General features: G+C 42.7%; 1 protein-coding gene across 3 annotated transcripts in view; it reads right to left on the bottom strand.

Moving 5' to 3' along the window:
• Positions 1 to 20012, bottom strand: part of LOC123999954 (gamma-aminobutyric acid receptor subunit alpha-1-like) — a 41019-nt gene extending 21007 nt beyond the window's left edge. The window contains exons 1-8 of one of the 3 annotated variants that reach the window (XM_046306006.1): positions 19846 to 20012; positions 17464 to 17560; positions 14314 to 14426; positions 13130 to 13197; positions 11192 to 11412; positions 10383 to 10465; positions 9569 to 9712; positions 8391 to 8543 (exon numbers count right to left, since the gene is read on the bottom strand). In XM_046306006.1, the coding sequence (XP_046161962.1) occupies positions 8391 to 8543; positions 9569 to 9712; positions 10383 to 10465; positions 11192 to 11412; positions 13130 to 13197; positions 14314 to 14426; positions 17464 to 17540 (859 nt within the window). In that variant the 5' untranslated portion in view covers positions 17541 to 17560; positions 19846 to 20012. Of the gene's footprint in view, positions 1 to 8390; positions 8544 to 9568; positions 9713 to 10382; positions 10466 to 11191; positions 11413 to 13129; positions 13198 to 14313; positions 14427 to 17463; positions 17561 to 18864; positions 19016 to 19067; positions 19399 to 19845 lie in introns of those variants that run through there. The other 2 variants (XM_046306005.1, XM_046306007.1) reach the window with 2 other exon arrangements.
• Positions 20013 to 21244: the final 1232 nt, after the last annotated feature.

Raw genomic sequence — 21244 nt, forward strand, 5'->3', positions numbered from 1 at the left:
GGTATTGTTGCGGCCAGAGAGTGTGGCTTTCCACTCGCAACCTTCCTCTTACGACAGCTTCTCGTAAGTTGACTCCGCGGTTCATTGGTCCGTTCCGTGTCTCCCAGGTCGTCAATCCTGTCGCTGTGCGACTGCTTCTTCCGCGACATCTTCGTCGCGTCCATCCTGTCTTCCATGTCTCCTGTGTCAAGCCCTTTCTTCGCACCCCGTTCGTCTTCCCTCCCCCTCCCGTCCTTGTCGAGAGCGCACCTATTTACAAGGTACGTAAGATCATGGACATGCGTTCTCGGGGACGGGGTCACCAATACTTAGTGGATTGGGAGGGTTACGGTCCTGAGGAGAGGAGTTGGGTTCCGTCTCGGGACGTGCTGGACCGTTCACTTATTGATGATTTCCTCCGTTGCCGCCAGGATTCCTCCTCGAGTGCGCCAGGAGGCGCTCGGTGAGTGGGGGGGTACTGTCATGTTTTGTCATTGATTATCATGTCTTGTCCCTGTGCTTCCCCTTCTATTCGTTTCCCTCTGCTGGTCTTATTAGGTTCTTTCCCTCTTTCTATCCCTCTCTCTCCCCCTCCCTCTCTCACTCTCTCGCTCTCTCTTCTCTCTATCGTTCCGTTCCTGCTCCCAGCTGTTCCTATTCCCCTAATCAATCATTTAGTCTTCCCACACCTGTTCCCGATCCTTTTCCCTGATTAGAGTCCCTATTTCTCTCCTTGTTTTCCGTTCCTGCCCTGTCGGATCCTTGTCTATTGTTCACCGTGCTGTGTCTATGTATTGCCCTGTCGTGTCGTGTTTCCCTCAGATGCTGCGTGGTGAGCAGGTGTCTGAGTCTGCTACGTTCAAGTGCCTTCCCGAGGCAACCTGCAGTTCTTGATCAAGTCTCCAGTCTGTTCTCGTCATTACGAGTAGTATTATGCCTTTTGTTTGTAAAGTAACTTTACTGGATTAAAAACTCTGTTTTCGCCAAGTCGCTTTTGGGTCCTCATTCACCTGCATAACAGATGGGGTGCTGTCCTCAGATAATTGCATGGTTTGCTTTCACCGTAAAGCCTTTTTGAAATCTGACATGGTGGCTGGATTAACAAGAAATTAAGCTGTATTTTGGTGTATTGCACTTGTGATTGTATGAAAGTTAAATATTTTTAATAGTTTATTTTGAATTTCGCACTTTGCAATTTCACCGGATGTTGTCGAAACGTTCCGCCAGTGGAACAACCTAGCTGTGAAAGGTTTTAAGGTTAATTAACATTTGTTTTTGTCTCGTCTTCCACAGAATTTACCTGTGAGATGTACCACATTGCATGTTGTTTGGCCATTTGACTCATTATCTTCCTCTAATAGATTCAGTTGAGGTTTGTGCTGTTTACAAACTCTGGCAAAATGGTTTTGTTTGCCACATGCTTTACAGGGTAAGTCGTTTGCATTCTATGTTTGTTATTATCCCCTGTAAACTCTGTCTGTTTACAACCATATGTTTGCCGTTTTGATTCTGAATGTCGCTCCCGGGAGGTATAATGTACAGTCTTGGGTTCAATTTTCCTGATTTGCATTTGTGCTTGTTCACTTGAACAACGCATGTCAATGGGTTCTTTGAGCATGTGCACTCACACAGCTATATCTTTAGTGCCTATGATAAGCCTGTCACGGACTACTTCCTCTCGTAATACGCCAAACTCACGTGTCTGCCAGCTTCCTCAGATTTGCAATGCACTGCTCTGATGTTTCACATTGACTTTGTTGACAAGCATTAAATATGTAACTCTCGTAGATCACGTTCCTGGATGGCTCCAAGTGTTTCTGTAGTGCTTCTATATTTTTTTTACAGTCAGTTCTCTCTGCTTCAGGCATATGAAGATGCCTCTGTAAAGAGATTACGTTATTTTCCCATCACGGTTAGCAGAGTTGCTATGCGTACTTCTGCTTCCTTTTCATCCAGACCGGTAGCTATCTCATTGTGCTGTAACAAATGTCCAGATGTTGTATGTATCGCCCTTTATGTCCATAGGCTCACGTACTGAAATTACCAGGTAAGTCATTGTTGTCGTTATTCAAATGTTTTGATGCTGGTTAGCTAGTTTGAACGTCCCGTCCTACTATGCGTTTATCCCTGATTAGTCAAGGATGTACAGTACCTATTTGGTTCTGAATTCTGACACCATGTTTTGTATGGCGTTGATTCCATACAAAAGCAAGGTAATGTTGATTAGAATGTCTACTTCAGCCTCACTGTGTAGCACGCATACAGGTCCATTCAGTGCATAGTAAGTCATGCCTAACTTGGCTCACAGCGACTAAGACCTCTGCAAAAAAAACTTGTAAATGAATAACAAGATTTCTTGATTTATCTTAGATTAATTCGGACTATTTTAAGTAAATTATTATTTTGAGGAAGTGGCTATGTTGTTGCTACGGTAACCAATGTTTTTTCTAAACTGTGCGCCGCGCAGCTCCCTTGGACTGCTATGCATAAATGTCAGACCACAGAGAGAAGCACAAGATTGAACTTCACTCAACTTTCTAGAGCAGTGGTCACCAGCCGGAAGTAGTCGATCTCTAAGGCATTCCTAGTCGATTGCCAAACATTTCTGTTTAAAAAAAATGATAAAGCCTTTTTGTGTCCCTATTATTTTTTATTGGTCTCAAGCTGTTGGCAGTAGGTGCGCCCGATTCAGCTGCCCTGCATGCCGGGCAGGCAAACTGTTGACATTTTGAACCATTTCATGTGTCTGAAGGTACAAACTCAGCCTTCCCGATGGGCCTAGAGAGCAAATCAAGTGCACTATAGGTCTACCACTGGCAGATCGGATGCCTCAGATGACCATGTCTGCAGTAAATAGCAGGCATAAAAGAAAGCTACAGCAAAATTGATACTGTGAGATTTCAAAATGTTTAAAACCATTACTAGAGAGAGACTGTCAACGGACACAGAGAAGCGTTGCTGTATTTCTGATTGAGTTCATGTTTAAATTCATACTCAGCACTGTCAACACTTTTATAAGCCATAAAATGCACATTCTTCCTATTTCCACTACAATAAGCAGTGCAGCAGTAATGAATGTTTAGGGAAGTTTATCTATAGGCTTGTGTTGTTGATATTATTAGCGGCTTGGGTCTTTTTTAATATCGAGGAATATTTCACTTTCCCTGTTCATAGGAGTAACAACATGAATTTGTGCATGAGGCTGACATAATCTGGTGCGACTCGAGTTTCGCCATCCGCTGGAAGAGACGGTGTCCCTTTTTGGTCCGTGTCAGTGGAGGAAAGGGAGAGCGGAGGGATGTTGAGAGGTGGACCCTCAGTCTGCTGCTCTCCCTCCCCTGAGACTGACCATCAGATGCAGGCACCATCAGCCCAGTAAAATAAAAAAAGCTCATTATTTAAATGTATGCTAACTCAGCAAATGCTCACTCAGCATTTTGACTCAAAGTGATCTTGACTCAGAAAAGGTTGGTGACCACTGTTCTAAAGTTTTCCCTGTTAACACTATTAACATTTCCCTTTACTGTGGCAATTGCGATTGAATCAAGGCAATATTAGCCCCTTTCAATGCATCATACCGAAACAAAACTAACTATGCAAGAGATTTTGTTGTAGGCAGAACGCATCGGAGGAGGATTTTATTGCATTGACACGCACTACTCAGCCCGTACTCTACACAGACTAAACAACCAGAGCTGCAGTAAGCTTATATGCAAATAGACCATTTCCATTTATGGATCTGTGCCATTACTTTGAACTGGACTGTGTTTAAAGCATGAGCGGTCATAAGTAGATGCGCTTGTTTTTGAGACCAAAGCGAGACTAACATGTAGCCACGTGTGCAATTTTTTTCAAATCCTTTACTAGTTAGTGAGACATTAGCCCAGTTATAGATCATTTGTAGTCAGCAATAGGGGAGTGATTGCTTCCTACAAGAGCACAAAATGTGTACATTTCTAGACATCTTTGAAAAGTGAGTCAGGTAAAGACCTTTTATTTTTGTCTTAAAGGGGCAGTGTTATATTTACAGACAGGCTTAAATAAGCTAAGTACTGTAGCATAATTGATTCTCAGTAAGAATGGTATGGAAATAATAATGCATTTGATTTTGTAAAGTGGTTTCTTGCATCAAACAACACAACAACATTTTCAGTCACCTTCTTGTCTGAAGGACAGGTGGTAGGTTAATGTCAAGCCCTGCATATTGTTTTCAAAAGTCTCATGGAATGTAGGCCTACATTGAACACCACACATTGGCTGCTACTGTACGCTGAGTGGTAGAACAGCTATTTTCATGTTCAAATGTTATGGGATGCATTTTCTCCATTGTTTTTGTTGGTAGGCCACTCTGGTAGGCCAACATTATGATAAAATAGCCACAGTAGCCTACTTGACCACTGTTAAAACTGTAACTTAAGACGGGTACAGCCTCAGTGTTCACAGTAAATGTGTGCTGGAAGATGCACAGAATTTTCACAACGTTCAAGGTTGTGCTCAGCGGAACTGTCATTTGTTCAGAGACAACATTTTTTTTCTGAGGGAACGTTGACGGTGACACAGGCGGGACAAACCTGCCAGGGTACGATATGCCAACTTAACACCCACATCAAACCACACCGCCAAGACATCTCTCGTTTAGCTTAAGCATTTCTTTATGAGAAATCTTCAAAACGAGGCCAAATCACGAAGTACAGTCACCGACTTCACTCAGTCTTTTGAGTGAAGTCTTTTGAAAATAATTATATCTGGTGGTGTGGGGCCTTCTGACATATATTTACCACTTAATGACCTTTCCTTGTTACATTAATCAAATTTTTAAATCACAAATCAGACAGAACTCATGCAATCTTAAAGCTATGAAAGCAACTAAGTGAAGCGATTCACTTTCTCCTCCGAGCTCTGGATGTCATTGTTGGTCACCAGAATGAACAGTTCTCTGTTGTTCCCATGATGTTTTTGATGATTCACAGTCCGTCACAACTCCTACACCCTATTCACACACATTCAATGCTGAGACCCTAGTGTTACAGAGAGATCATAATAATAAAAAACTAAAATGTCCCGAAAACATGCATGTTCAAACCTCTCCACTCCATTTTAGAGGCAACAATACATTTTGCAGATAGGTATAAAGGGAAAAGGGAAGAGATACCTAGTCAACTGAAATGTGTCTTCCGCATTTAACCCAACCCCTCTGAATCCGAGGTGCGTATAGGGTCAAGCCATGTTGCCATTTCTACTATACCAAAGTACAATGACAGCGGTGGAATTTCTTTGAAAGGCCTTACTACCATCAATATTTATTTTCACAATCTTGACAATGAAGCAGTCCTCAGACACTTTCCTTTATTTTAGGGTGTCAAATCAGCTCCATCTTCTATTACTGTCATAAATTGGCGACGTCAAAGGCTCAGACTGTTCGTCGTCTGGCTAGATAGGGCGTTTACAGTAGAAACATCTAGGTAGTGTGAAACGCAGCAGTGCTGACTTCACGTGATCCACCCCACGGCTCAGTCTGCTCATCACTGGCTGTGTTTCCATGCTAGGAGATTTGCCGGGGGTGATTACAAGTTGAGGTCCCCTACATGCCATCCTTTCACAACTGCATCTCGACGTGCCTTAAGAAGGTTCACAGGGGTTGGTTGGTGGTTGGATGGAAGTATGTTTGGGCAGCTGCCTCCCTCCCTCCCTCCCTCCCTCCCTCCCTCCCTCCCTCCCTTCCTTCCTTCCTTCCTTCCTTCCTTCCTTCCTTCCCTCCCCACCACACTCTTCTCCAAAGTATCCTGAAGGATCCACTAACATACATATAGACAGCAAGCTGTGTTGCCATGGAAACATCGCACTGGCTCTAATGTTGTTTCACGTCGTATTTGTTTTTTTTTTAACCACGAGTGTTATAATCCCAAATGACGTGTGGAATGAAATCAAAGTCATGTGGTAGGCACGGTAGCATTTGCTTATAGAATAGAGAGTGACACGGTTAGGTATTTCTATTTGTTTGTAACTTCAAATAACTGCAGCGAGGGATTCATTAAAACATGATTTTTGACGCTCGTCTTAAATGACTGTATTGACAAGTTGGACTAATAGACTGCGTGTGGCGGGTGAGTTCGAAGGCCCTTAATGAACAGAGAACACCATCTGGAAAGTTCTGGTGGAGTGGCGTGGAGTGATGGCGGTATAAGTCAATTGTTGGGAACACTTCCGCTCAATTGAGCTCTGTGTGCCGAAGCAACTGACACTTGATTTTAACAAGGTTTGCCTCGCACACAGACGGCAGGTAGCGGGGAGGAACATTTTGTAGATAAAGGGTGATAGTGTGGAAAGGTACACTGCAAAAAAAAAAATGAAATTCAACATTTCAGGTAATGAATGGCAAGGTGGGGCAATGAGACTGTCACACTTTGCTGACTTAGATAGAGAGAGCACTGTAACAAGGAAATCATGGAGAAAAAAATCTGAACCAATCAATCAAGTACATCAAATGAAATCTTAAATTAAACTAATATTTAACTCCGGGCCCTCTCCATTAACTCCATTCCCTCTCCATTCCCCTATCAGAGACGCCTACTGTGTCAACCTTAAGGCTACTGGCTTATTCATGCCCTTATCAATAACTAAAAACGAATCTGCACATGTCGTACCGTGCCAGTGGCACGCGCCAACCCAGAAGACGTTCAATAGCGATGCTCACATTAAGAGAAGGGAAGAAGAAGAGCTCATCTTCCCGAGCACCGTTGATGTCTGTGAAAGCCACAGACAAATAATAAGAGGACTGCGCTCCAAAATGAAATACAATGGAACATATGAATCCATTTTTTCTTTCAGAGCCATACAATCATTATCATATTTGTATGGGTTTTTTTTATTTATTGGGATGATAGATAAATAAATAGCAAATCGTTTTTTTCCACGACAATATCCTGGCTCTGAATTGATCTGCCGTCTTTAATCACAACAATGACAAATAGATAACCCTATGCTGCGTTTTTAAATTGCCAATTTATCTAAAAGGGAGGCTTTGCATTTGCAATACGCCGTGTTTGCTCACTCACACGGAACCCCGACATCGGATATCAGCCAGGAGGCAATACACATAGCATTTTATGTTAGTTAATATGCTAGCAAATATGTTTTGATGAGACAAATACTACTTACTCATTTCACTAATTATTTCTTAATGTCTTGTACAATTTACGTTGCAAGTGTTGTGAAGACAGGCTTGTTATAAACGTCTGACAACAAACAAACATGAATTTACTTTTTGTCAACAGCCTGGCGATTAACGTCACAATAAAACAAACCAACTGCCACTCACATCATTCATTATGCATTATTTATTATCAATGACATATGCCATTGACCAAGCCTATCTCTTGAAACATGCCCATCTCCTGCCTGAAATAATGAGTACTGTATAGCGAAGTGTAGTGTGTATGAGTTCTTTGCTCCCAGAGACAGAAGTACGGTACATGACATGAGGAAGCCACACGCTCCAGATAGTGCTGTGCATCTAGGTCAACTTCATTCCCCTACTCCTCATTCTGCCACATGATGAACAGCACCAGGTAGGCTGCGTAACAGCTCCGCATGAACCCTGCAGCAAACACAGTACAGGCTAGGGCTGCTGTTGAAAAATCATCTGCATCACACTCACAAAGACACTTTATTTATGTAGCTTGGAAAGCTCCTTTAAATACTCGGCCAAGGGAGACACGGACATCGGCGATGCGCATAGAGAGGAAGAGGCAAAGCAAGGACAGCCCAGCCAACCGCCGCTCTGTTCTGCTAGAGAGCAGCATGCTGCAGACTGACGAACAAGAGCCTTCCCTTTGGACGCTGTTGCATAAGAGCTCAGACACACACACACACACACACACACACACACACACACACACACACACACACACACACACACACACACACACACACACACACACACACACACACACACACACACACACACACACACACACACACACACACACACACACACACACACACACACACACACATCCATGCTCACAGCCACACTCAGCCAACGTAGAACTTGAAATTCCACTGCAGCCAATGTTGAATCAAGAATTAATGCTCCTCTGGCTGGTGCAGTGCTCCAGCATACAGTAGGCTTAGAACTCAGACGGTAATAAGAGGATTCAACCAATCCGGTTTAATACTGACTTTAGGAAACCAACCAATGTGAGTGAGTGTCAGTGTTACTTTTCCTTCGCTTTGATACAAGCTCATTAATTGATGGGCACCAGACCTCTATCAACATTGCTACTATAGTAATTGAATTCAAACTGTTCCCTCTGGTGTGAAGGCCTGCTGTGGTTCGTTAACACTGTGTGGTGACTGTGTACATTGCATGTCAACTGGTTTACATTTGGTATGAAGTAGCAGGGACTCACCGAACACAGTCCTGGCTGGGACGGACTCTCTGTTGAGCCAGAACGACACCTGGGATAGGATTACTGTCATGATGCAGGGCAGGTACGTCTGGATGACAAAATAACCAATCTTCCTCTTCAGGTGGAAGTGTGTCGTCATGACAACATACTCTCCTGTTGTCGGGCGGGATGGAGAGAGGTTAAAACAGAGAATTATGCGTGAGAAGTTAGTGTGTCATTTCCAGTCGGAAGGCCACTTGTTCAAGCTCTTGTGCTCCTGTGAATCCTACAAATCCGACCTGATACACAATAAAGAAATAGTGAGATTGCAGTTTTGACTGTGACATGCTGGAGCTTGGCGCCTGAGACTTTCACTGCACCCTGCAATCACACCTGCAACCCTTGTACATGTGACTATTACACACTCTGGATCTGAATCTGAATCAACACCACCCCCTTTAAAAAAATGTACATGGAAAACATCAGATCCAATCTACAGTAGGTGCTTTGCTGGTCCATAATGTTCAGATGTGAAATAAGACTGTTATAACATACTAGAGAGGAAATCTGTTTTTGGGCTTTGCAGTGGATTGCCATGTTACAAGCATGGTGTTTTATTGCCATTGAGATTTATTAGTATTGTTATAGGCCTCATTTATCATCTAACTCAGTAATGTGGCATAACCCAATTCATCAATGGATTGACAGCAATGGGAATTAATTAGGTAGTAATAAATTGCCTCTTTATGTTTGACAGAGACATAAACAAAGGAATCAATATGCACTTATTAAATGGCCATGCAAAATGAATGACATTTTTTGGATAAATCAATGGTACCTCAGAATTAGGATATACAATTTAATGAGATGGGTATTGTGACTTTCAAACACAGACCAATAAAGAAACAGTAAAGGCTGTCTTAAGCATAGATTTCTATGGTCTTATGCACTACCTCTCTGCCTGCAGCTAAACTCACTGCAAAGGGGTCACCCATTTTACACTGTCACTAATTATGCCATGCAGCATCAATGAACCAAAAAAAAGAGAAATGATGTGATGCCCACAAGGGAAATTACAAATCTGGGACATGTTCTCGAAGTAAACCTACAAATGGAGAGCAGTGGGAATGTTATGCAGCTCTTTGGAGAGAAAGGAGAGGGAGGTTCAGTGTATGAATTATTTTACAAGGGAAACAAACCTGTGCTGGACTGGACAACCCCAGAGTCCACACTTTGCCCCATCAGATCATACTGGTTGAGCCGAGAGCCATCTTCAGCCACCACGACAGACTGGGCTGCCCCTCTCGTCCACACGTACACAACCTCAGCTCTGGTGTAAGCATCTGGCAGGGAGAAGAGAGAGGGGAAGAGAAACAAACAACGTCTCAATCTGACTAACCTTTAAACAGCCAAGTCAGATGTCCTCCCTCCTGGCAAACCATCTGACACGTCAAAGCAATCCACAGTACAGGGTTGCTTCAGCACTGCAGAGGATTTGTACTGCAGAGGAGCCTCATTACTGAAATATTTAGCGAGCCAGTTTAAAGTTGAGGGTTGGTCTTTTATTCATGCTGTGTTATTCTGAACAGACTGACTCGTCATTGTCGGGCTCCTCTCTCTCTCGCTCTCTCTCTCTCTCGCTCTCTCTCGCTCTTTCTCTCTATCTTTCTCTACTTTTCAAGGATGTTTTGGGGTCAGAAGACCTGGCAGCCATGAGCACTTGGCACGATGTGCTGAAGGTATGACAGGGAGTACTGCATCCGATAAACAAAGGTCTCTGCTCTGCCATGCGCCTAGCGAGGCCTAGCGGGGCCTGGGAGGTCAGATCCTGCCTGAGGACAGCTGTAACGTCACTGTCAGCTCGTATCAGGTACGAAAAGCGGGTTTCCGGTCAGAAGGGAACGAGAGAGAGAGAGAGAGAGAGAGAGAGAGAGAGAGAGAGAGAGAGAGAGAGAGAGAGAGAGAGAGAGAGAGAGAGAGAGAGAGAGAGAGAGAGGGGGAGGAAACACTCACAGCTGCCAAACTTCAATGGACAAGCATGGGCGTCCATGGGGAAGTCCTCCAGGTGCATGGGACACTCTGCCCTTACTGTCAGTCTGGAAGGAGGGAGGAAGTGAGGGAAAGATACAGAGAGAGAAAAAGAAAGCGAGAGGGAAAGCCAAAGAGAGAGAAAGAAAGAAAGAGAGAAAGGGAGAGATGAGAGTGAGAGACAGACAGAGAGAGAGAGAAAGAGAAACTGGCAGTGAGGGACAATGCTGCAAACCTGCAGCCTTTTCCTGACAACACAGTAAAAAAGGGGAACGTCAACCCACCCATGACCCGTCATCCATTCGTCACCTCTACATCGCCACGCCATGAATTAGAACTCACACTGTGTCCAGAATCTGCGTTAAAGAAGGTTTTATGGCCGGCCACCCCCCGTGACCCTCACATTAGCTCTGTTTTGTGAGCATTGAAAGTTCACGTCTGGGACCATTATTTATAATGTTTCAGCTCCAATGAAAACCCACAGTGGGCCTCCACTCTACCGCTATATTCTACATTACTCGCTCTACTCACTAAAGGCCTTATCTTAGTGCTCCCCACTGCAGTATATCTCTTTAAGGATTCATCTCTTTAAGGATTCATATTTTGCTGGATACCAACAGTATTTTCTAGGGAAGAAACCTTACAATGTACTGGTTTCACGATCACCATGGGACTGGTAGACTTTACGACTATTGTCTTCAGAGAAAATCATGTTCTGCTTCCCAGTAACGATTTCCATTTTCAGTGTTTAAAAATACCTCTTCCTGAATCGAGTGCAACGAAAAAACACGTACCTCATAGTGTAGAGCAGAGTTCCCTCCTCGGTGATTCGTAGGAGTTTGTTGGGCATCGTCATGTTGTGGGCCACAGACTTCTTGCCATTGTGAAAGAATGTGTCAGGGGTCCAGATTTTACTGGCCATTAGGTTGTTCAAACGGAGAACAGACATTGGACCTTTGAATTTTAGCCGCTCGTCCTTCCAGCTTTGACGAAAGAACACGTCAATGGTGTATTCCTGCGAGAGAGAAGGCAAGGTCAGGACCCAGGAGAAGGTAGGTTGTCGTCCTATATCTGCCAGGCATGTTATTAGACTATATCACTACTTCCTTTCTCTCACTTCCATGTAGCAGAAATGGCCTGTTATTCCTGCTGGTGACTGTCTTGTCTTGCCAAGGTAGAGGCTTCAACAAAGGCAGGTCTATCTAACTGGCGGAGTGGCTTCCATCTCTCCCTTCCAGCTAGTCCTCATGAATGTGTCGTCAATAAACACGAAGGAAGAAGCACATTGCTCTAGATTTTAGCACACCTAATACAAAACACTGGCGCCATATCTCACTTTAAACATGCACTAGTCGCCATTGGCTAAGAGCAGCTTTTAATTATTCCAGAATGCCTGACGGGAGTTAGCTAGCCAGCGAATTTACAGCGTTCCGGTTCTCTGTTCTTCCCCGGCCGTGAGTTAATTACTGTGAGCGGTAACAGAGCTGCAAGGTAATGGAAGTGGACTGGAAAGGGAAATGGTAGCTACTGTAGCTGTTCCTTTTGGCCAGCCCATTCCGTGACTTACTGTGATGTGGTGAGCAGCAGCAAAAACGTGCAGGTCCATATGTTAGAGCATGTACAGTAATAAAATCACAATATGTCAAATACACATGGTTCAAGTGCACCAATGGCAAACCTTCATCAAGATTGTGAGACGATATCAGAGGCAGAGAGAGAGAGAGAGAGAGAGAGAGAGAGAGAGAGAGAGAGAGAGAGAGAGAGAGAGAGAGAGAGAGAGAGAAAGAGACAGTGTTTCACATACTGTATGTTCCCGGGACCTGTTATTTCTGTGTACATTACGCAGAGTCAGATTAGTAATTGTTTTACGCTGATTCATCCACGGTGGTTAAAGAAGGCATCTCAACAGAGCAATTATGAACAAATCAATCTCACCACCGCTATTGCCATTCTATCGAGAATATCTCTTCAATATCCCACATGATTTTCAAATGGTAGGTACGCCCACTTTTGGTCAATGAAATTGTGTCTGGAAGCAGGTAGGAGGACAGATAGAACATTCTGAAGGGTAATTTTGCAAAGACAAGTCTGAATCATTTCACTGTCAGTTTATATCTCTGAGTGGGATTATATCAAATCACATTCTCCCGTCATGATTGCCATGGGAAAGGTAATGTCTCTAGCCATAACCATAGTATCTGTTCTCTGTGGTTGAATCCCAAATGGCACCCTATTCCTTATGAAGTGCACTTATTTTGACCAGGACCAATAGGGATCCATGAAAATGTGTCAAAAAATAGTGCACTAAGTAGGGGTTCTATTTGGGACAGGGACTGGGACTTTACAATCTAGTCCCAAGCACCTGCCAATGCACTCTACATCATGGCCAAATCTAAAGACAAAGGCTACACAAGATCCAAAGTCATTACACCCACATCAATACCAAGCCCTCTCCGCTTGGGTCATATGCCATGCACTAAAAATGGACATACAAATATAATTCCATTCAAGACTAGAAGTTGTATTTATCGCGGAAATGAATGAGCCAATTGGTCTCGTAACATTTCCTCGCTCGTGACATTTCATTTATGTCGAATACTAATGGGGCTGATGCCAAATGTATAAACATTTTTACCTTTGAAACCACATCAAAATAGGTTAAGGGGAGAACATGGACACAGAACTGGTGACATTTCAGAGAGGGGAATAACAGAGAGGAAAGACGGGCATACCATGTCATGGTCCGAGACGGGCCCAATACTCGTCACGAAAATGTCAGTCTTGACTTCAGTTACACGCTCTGTTGAACCAAGAAATTAGGAGAGTGAGTGTCGATCAGGGCTCCTCATTAGCTCTAACTAGCACGTAATCCTGGGGAGCATTGCCCTTTGATCGTATCAATCCCTAATTTTCACAGAGCCCCCTTCCAAAATGACACCTTTTACAATCCTGATTTTGAGGTCAATAACCATTTCTGCTGTTCTCCATGTCAGTGTCAGGACCATTACCTGGGGACTGATGCAATCTCTTCATGAATTTTCAAATCTCTTGGCTGAGATCAAATTTCACCTGGTCTGACGTATGTTGAGTACCTTCATCTGTACAGCATTATGTTTTGAAGTGGAAAATGGAAACATGATTTACATCAGGAATGGTGTCCATCATAATGTTTAATTTCTCTCCATTTGCCACTGAAAATGTAATATTCCCTTGCCTGTTTGCCTCCACACAATCAATTCCATAAGAATACCCTTCACGTTCCAGTAGGTCTAGATGTCTCTCCATTACTCTGTCAAGTTGAGTCGACTATAGAGCAGAATACGCAAGAACTGTCTGGCACAGTGCACATCCCATGAAAAGTGCCAAAACTACCCGAGGTCCCAATGAGAATATCTACACCATACACTATTTCTCAAAATAATTAGTTGAGTTATTCACCAAGGAGCTTTATTTTCATGTTAAAAAGATACTTGCTCTTGATATCATGCTGCTAAGGAAGGAGCGAGCAGTAAATCGCCCTCCTGTAGATTCCACTGATATGACTGCAAAGGCAGAAGAAGAAAGAAAGACATGAGGATGTGACGATAAGCGAATGAAATGCTGATTTACTTTTCATCAAGCAGGACAAAGGACTCCAGCCGTCCTTTTTGTATGTGTTCTGGAGTGCTATCATCCAATTAATGGTATTGGCAAAGGACCATTAGTAAACCTTCAGGGTGGTGCAATCTCGTGCCAACAATTCCAAAATAAGACAACAAAGGAATCCCGAGAATCAGCAGCTGTAAAGGTAATTTACCGCATGCAATAACCACGTTATTGAATACATCCAAGTAGCTCATCATCACCCTTTTATCTCCTACCAGCTCTAACTTGAGAATGTTATGAGTTGGTGAGAAACCATTGTACAGTACTGTACCTCCCAACCCTGGTCTGAGACGATTGTCATAGCCATCCAGGAGACGGTCTAGGATCCGGGTGAACACTGTGGTGTTGTCTTTCTGCTCATCCGTCTGGCCATTCTGTCCAGAGCTGACAAAAAGGAAGAGTCATTTTGGACAGTGAATACAGTAAATTGATGCAGGAGGGTTGGAGCTGAATCCCAGCTGAGCAACTTCTCTTGATCCTCTAAAATCTACTTCCTCGGAGGAAACAGAATTTTTATAAAGCCATGTGAATGTGAGAAATATGTTTATTTGATCCACAGGGCATGACATTGTACACATGCAGAACTCATAATGCATTACACCGTAATGTGGCCTATTAACAGCAAAGGACTAATAATTGAGTATGCTCTTTGAGCAACATGAAACTAAATGCTTAAGGCAAACTCAGAATACTCACAATCAGTAAACGTGCGAACGCAGTTAACATCACCACTCATTACTATTTCAACACAGTAATCAGTAGCAATACAGATTTAATCATGCTGTGTAAATTTGTATTTTATCAACAGGAGGTGTGGATGGAGAGAGAAATGGTCAGCATTGGAAGGGGTGGGAGAGATTTCTTCTCTCCCTCAAAATAATCACAGGAAAGCCTTAATCATAAATAATCGTTTGCCTCTAAGCAATCATCTTCCTTTTTTTTTCAGACCAATCGCAGACCACACTGGTTTGATTGCATGCTAAATAAACTGTCCCCAGTGTTTGGAAACAAACTCTGCTCAGAACACAGCTCCAAGGAGAAGGGAAGGTCAACAAAGATTAGTTAGCATGGACCGTTGGATGGGAAGGTGGGGAATCTGAAGTAACGAGTAGCAAGAGGAGTCAACAGAACAGCTGAGAGGATGTGCATGCAGGCAGCCACAAATGAGGGAGAGAGATAGAGAGAGTGAATGAGGAGGGGGAGGGGGAGAGGGGAGAGGCTTATCACACGGCTTTAAATGTGATTCTTCTCAATAAGGACATTCTACTCAATGCAGAAATAATATAGTTAAAATGACATCAGCACACCATTCATTACCACATAGGTGATTTGTTCATTTACATTTACATTTAAGTCATTTAGGTGATTTGCATTCACCTTATGACATCCAGTGGGACAGTCACTTAACAATAGTGCATCTAAAACTTAGGGGGGTGGGGTGAGAGGGATTACTTAACCTATGCCACTTCCTGCTAAAAATGACTTTTATGGAATCTAAATAATATTAAGAACTTTGATAAATTACGGAATATGACACACATTGGGCGTCAAAAATTCTTACTGATTGCAATTCCACGGTCAACTTTTTGGGTAAATCTTGAAGATATGGCAAATCCTTCCTTGCCTTAGCTCAAAGATGATAGACTGAGTAGACACAACATGCCGAAGGTTTTCGATTTACCACAGAGATACAGTACATTCCAACAGATACGTTCATTATATCCTCCTTACAAAAATAAAACACAACAGCAAATGCGCAAGGATGCCCCAGAGTGCTTTCAAGTGAGCAATAATTAAAATGCACTTGACATAGGGTATATTTGGAAATGGGGGGGGGGGGGGGGGTTAAGGAGGGGAACGGCAGAGGGAGGGGTGCAGATAATCAGAGAGCAATGGACTGGATGTTTATGAGCTGACTGGGGCCACTTCCTCATAAAACATTGTACACCATCCCCATCTACAGGTGATCTGAACAGCAACAGTACTACTCACTGCTGCAGCCCCTGCTTGCCTGCCTGTCCACAAACTCAGGAGCTCTCTCTCTAGACCTTCTTCAAAACACTATAGTTACCCCGTTATAAGGTCCTTCTCTCCATCCACAACACAAATGTGCGCACAACTGATTACTGCACCTGTTTAAAAACCCTCCCAAGAATTGTGTCTGACTTCTAGAGGTAAATACAGTGAATTGCTAGCTAATAATTACACTGCAGTTTATGGGGACAGTTGTAAGGTAGAGTAATCAGGGGAGGTGTTTATTGGCTAAATGGGCCATCCTTGAAGTAGGGCAGTTAAAATACATTCAACTCACGGTTGATTACTGGGGAGAATGTCACAGCTCACAGAAAATAAATCCTTAAAATGGCAATTTCATTAGACTGATGAGATATGCATGCAATGTTCGACTACATATTCCAGCTACAAACATGTTCTTGAGCATATAAACGGTGGTGTTTCCTCTAACTGCACATACGGCAGTAACCAGGACGCAAAAGACCAAAATATCTCAATAAATAACCATTTAAGTCAACTTCAGTGAATGGCTCTGACAGTTCAACCCAATAATTTAGGCTTGCAGAATAGCAAGACCCAACATTACTCATTTAAGAGTTGAGCATCTTTATGCTTATCTAGGCATATACGGCTTCATTTGCAAATAGTGAATCCTTGGCATTTGCATGATTTTGGTTCAGCGTCAAACTTCTTCAAAGTTTATCCTAGGACTGGATTAGTATTGAGGTGCTCACACAAATGTCTGGCATTTCAATGGCAGGACTAATAGTGTGACAATCACATTTCAGAACCACATATTGCTGTCATCTCTCATCCCATCACACTGTGGTACTGAGTGGTGTGGTCAGGGCACAGACCCCCATCTGTATTCCCAAGTGTGACTTTCTATATTGGACTACCCTCTAGCTAAAGTATGCCACTTGAAACACAGACATCATTTGAATGAGCGACAGAACATCTGAGACATGCACTTCTCTACGTTGGTTAAATATTCAGTGTTGTCCCATGTGGCTGCTGAGCCAATGGAAACTTTAACACAGTAATTGCTATTTTGGGCAAATCAGCCCCAGCTCATGTTCACCTCGTATTACCTCATTGCAATTACAGTGTGGAGTCGTGAAGTGATGGCCTAATTACTGCCATCCTAGTGACTTAGGCGCAAAGGACGAATATGGTCAGCTGGCGAAACTTGATCATTACATTGTTTTCTCGCAGACTGTCAGTGAGGGATGTTCTCCAACGTGACACGACGGCACATCACAAAATCAATTCTAATTCCGCTCTGTTGGGGACTTGAGAGACGAATACAATTTGTATTGTACCTAGACCATAGAACAAAACACTGATTCTCCGTCCTGGGTCAAATCTAGCTCAGCTAATGTTTTGTCGGTGTGGTCGCCCACCTTACCTTTTCCCACAAAGCACATTGGCCATCAGCAAACAGGCCCACACACATAGTATGACCGTTCCTGTCCGTCCACCCATGGTTGGAGAATGGTTGGTCACTGAAGGAGGAAGAAAACAACACGTTATAAAATACAACAGTAGGCTACCATTGACAGGAATGGCTCAAAAGACAATCAAAGAAGACACAATTGAGGAGTTGAGGGATCCTCAAACCAAGACGATCAAGGAGAATAAGAGGCAGGCAACGTTCTACTAAGACCAGCCATTCCCAATCACTACGTTGTATCTTTTGGTTTATATTAGTGCCCAACTTTTGCAAACACGCAACAAAAAAAAAACGAATTACATTAAGATATGGTGATGGGTCGAACCTCAAAGCACTATATGTTTCACAAGTTAGCCAACCTGAACCGCATCTGCTCATATGTCATGATTCAGTCCCACTATTTATTATACTTCATATAACTGCCTAAAAAGAAACACAGTGAGAGCGCGTCTGAATGAATTTGATACATTGGAGGCGAAGTATCCGTTGCTTCAAACAGGACTTACGTTCCATTACGAAGAATATATTTCGCATGATCCGACGACACACATTACGCACGCATATTGCGATAAATAATTGCGAAAATAATCAAACACGTTACCGGTTACACAGTCTTGTTTTGTCGTGTGTTATCCTGACACTAGTAGTATAGCTTACTCATAGCCTGCAATTGAAACGCGGCCGTACCGCAATATTTAACCAAATCCTCTTATATTCACCCATTTTCACCTTATCCAACATCGTCATGTCAACCCCAGTTTCAGATGATGTTAAGAGGTATGCTACGTTATTGCGTTATACAAAGACAATTGTTTGCCAGATGCCCGTTTAACTGAACCCAGAAAAAAATACAGAACAACGTTTCCAACAGCAGCAATGAATTACCCACGAAAAATACGCTGTAATCAATAGCTACACCATTATCCCACAAACGACTACAATAACCTGTCAATAAAACATACGTAGAAAAACTGCGCCTGTTACTCGCTTCAATTCCTCCAAGGTGCACTTGAATATGCTGAGAACGAAGCTGTGCAAAGGACGTGCAATGTTCTGTTAAAATTCCGTTAGTATGACAATGATTTGATAAAGCAGGGATAATGGAGTTTAGCGTAAAAATCCCATACAACCACACTTTCTAAATCATTCCGTTGAAATGCATCCGCAGTATAAATAAATTGAGTTCAGGGAGATATTTAGCATGCAACTGGCATTTCTCAAGGCTCATCTTAAACATGACCAGGAGTCTAATTCAATTCGTGCGTGGTGAGTAGCCTATTAAGCAACTGTATGATTCTATATTCGGTGCTCGGTCCAGTGCTGAAACAACCTCGACAAAAACATAAAATATCATACCACAGCAGATGCCCTTTTAAATAGTCTTAATTTTCAATAGCAAACTCCACGTCCTCCACTCCCCGATCGTTGCAACTCCTCTACCATTCTGCCTCTGTTAGGCTGAACACCACTCACTGCAGTTCTAAACGCAAGTCAAAATCCCCCGACCTCCTTCTGCACTGATAAAGACAAGCACAATGAAAAACGATTAATTCACTTACAGCGATATACCAGAGATATTCGAGGCTGTCGTGTCCTCAAACTTTTATGTACATCTTTTTTACACGGATTCAATGAGAAAAATCCTCAAAGATCTCAGATCTACTGCCGAATTTGAGCTTGAGGCTGGAGAAACGGCTGCTGACGATGCTGAGTATGCGCAGGTCTCGCGCACTATTCATTGGTGTGGGGGGGTTAAACTCTTCTCAGTCCCCAACAAATTGGTAATCTAACTACAAAATCGACTGTAAATACTGATATTGCAGCCAAATAAAGCTTTACTTTACCAGGACAATAGTGATATGTCCCTGGGTAAACCGGATGTGAAATAGGCTGTGACTTCATGCCAGGGCAATTTTATTTTAGAATGGAAGGTGGTACCACTCTCTCATCTAAAGACCAATCCGCCCATTTTTTTTATATGCAGTACAATTTAACTTCACTGCTGTCGACTTAATCTCTTTTCAGTGGCTGCAAAATTAAATCCTCTTACATTTTCAACTGGCTCACTCGTTTTTTTTGCCCCTCTTTCTCTCTGACTGATGTTTGATGTTTTCCTATATAAACTGCGTTTTATATTTATTGAATGGATAGGCTATATCAACTGGCACGACATTCCTCTATGACCAAAACGAATATCTCCAATCGATTATTACATGTTTATCACATAGCCTATCAATGAAGACACTCAAGGCATATAATAAATAACACATTCATACATGAATAGGTTACATTCTTCCCAAAATTGAATAGGTTACATTCCTCCCATCGTTCCCTCACCCGATAGATTTGATGAGACGAGCCACACCGAAATCACCTTGAATCACTCACTCGCTGTACCCTGAAAGTCCAGGATTCGCATCGAGACAACAGGACCGCCTGTGTTTACAGCCAAATATTATGCTGCTATTGCCTGCACTCCACGACTGAACACAGACAGTGCTGGAAAAGCAGAGCTGTGCTGTGCATCTGCAAAAACCGCCTGATGAAATCAAGCGTATATTTTTGTAGTCATCTGTGTATTTCAAATTAAACTACAAACCAGAAGACATTTTAATCATGATGGGACATGTAATAACTCACAATTGATGTAGTCGGTTTGTTGCCCTTATCAACGCATAATACACACTGATATCATGTGTTTGCTTTATTACGTTTACAACAGACTACGATGACATCTAGACTACTCGTCCTTCATGCACAAATCATAACTCCTCAATGTAATACTAACACTGAATTGTATTTACCAGACTACGGTATCTCTGACCCATGCTGTGCATCTGCAAAAACCGCCTGATTAAACCAAGGGTATTATTCGTCTTGTCTGAAATGGAACAGGGTTTATGTGTTGAGTTATGCATACTTAATATAGTGTATGAATGAGTTATGGAAGACGTCATAGACTATATGCATCGGTATTCAGTAAGGTTTCTGTCGCCCCTCGATCCTCATTCTCACTCTCTCCCTGTCCGTCTGTCTTGTGCTCTACACAGACAGTAAGGTTGCCTAGCCCACGTGCATAGTTCTACCCGTTACTCAAAAGGAAACGCCGAATAATTAATGTCATTGTAATGTATGTAATATATTCCCAGACATGCTTCTTCACTGTCCAATGACATGAAAACGGACACTGCGAGTTGGTTCGCTTGTGTGGTCACGCGCGTGCACGTTCATGCATGTGTGTTCGCACGTGTCCAGTTATCAAAATTACACACGAACACATTTAATGCAATTCTCATTGCAATTCTCTACTCATTTCGCCATGGACTGGAGATAAATGTTTGCATTTTTAAAGCACATTTCCTGCAATTCTACACATTTACCAATACTGGAGGTCGGGGTCCCTGGGCACATAACCTAAAAAATGTTAGCTGATGTGGCTAAAAAAAGTGACTGACAAGTGAAAAACTGTGATCCACAACCAAATTACGAAATTGGTATTATACTATACCTCCACCCCCCCCCCCAAAAGGACAATATCTGAGAGTTGCCCTACTTTCCTTCAGTGCAAGTGAGGGAGAGTGTCTGTGGTGTCGTGTAGTGTGGAGATGTAGGGCTAAACATCAAAGAGATGGACGATAGTCATTTGTGTAACTGCCTTGTTTGATGTGCAGGTTATAAGGATATAATCACTGCTTCTAAAGTAATGTTTTGAATCAAAAAGTACATTAGACTTTCT

The sequence above is a fragment of the Oncorhynchus gorbuscha genome, linkage group LG16, assembly GCF_021184085.1.
Source record: "Oncorhynchus gorbuscha isolate QuinsamMale2020 ecotype Even-year linkage group LG16, OgorEven_v1.0, whole genome shotgun sequence".
Lineage (NCBI taxonomy): Eukaryota > Metazoa > Chordata > Actinopteri > Salmoniformes > Salmonidae > Oncorhynchus > Oncorhynchus gorbuscha.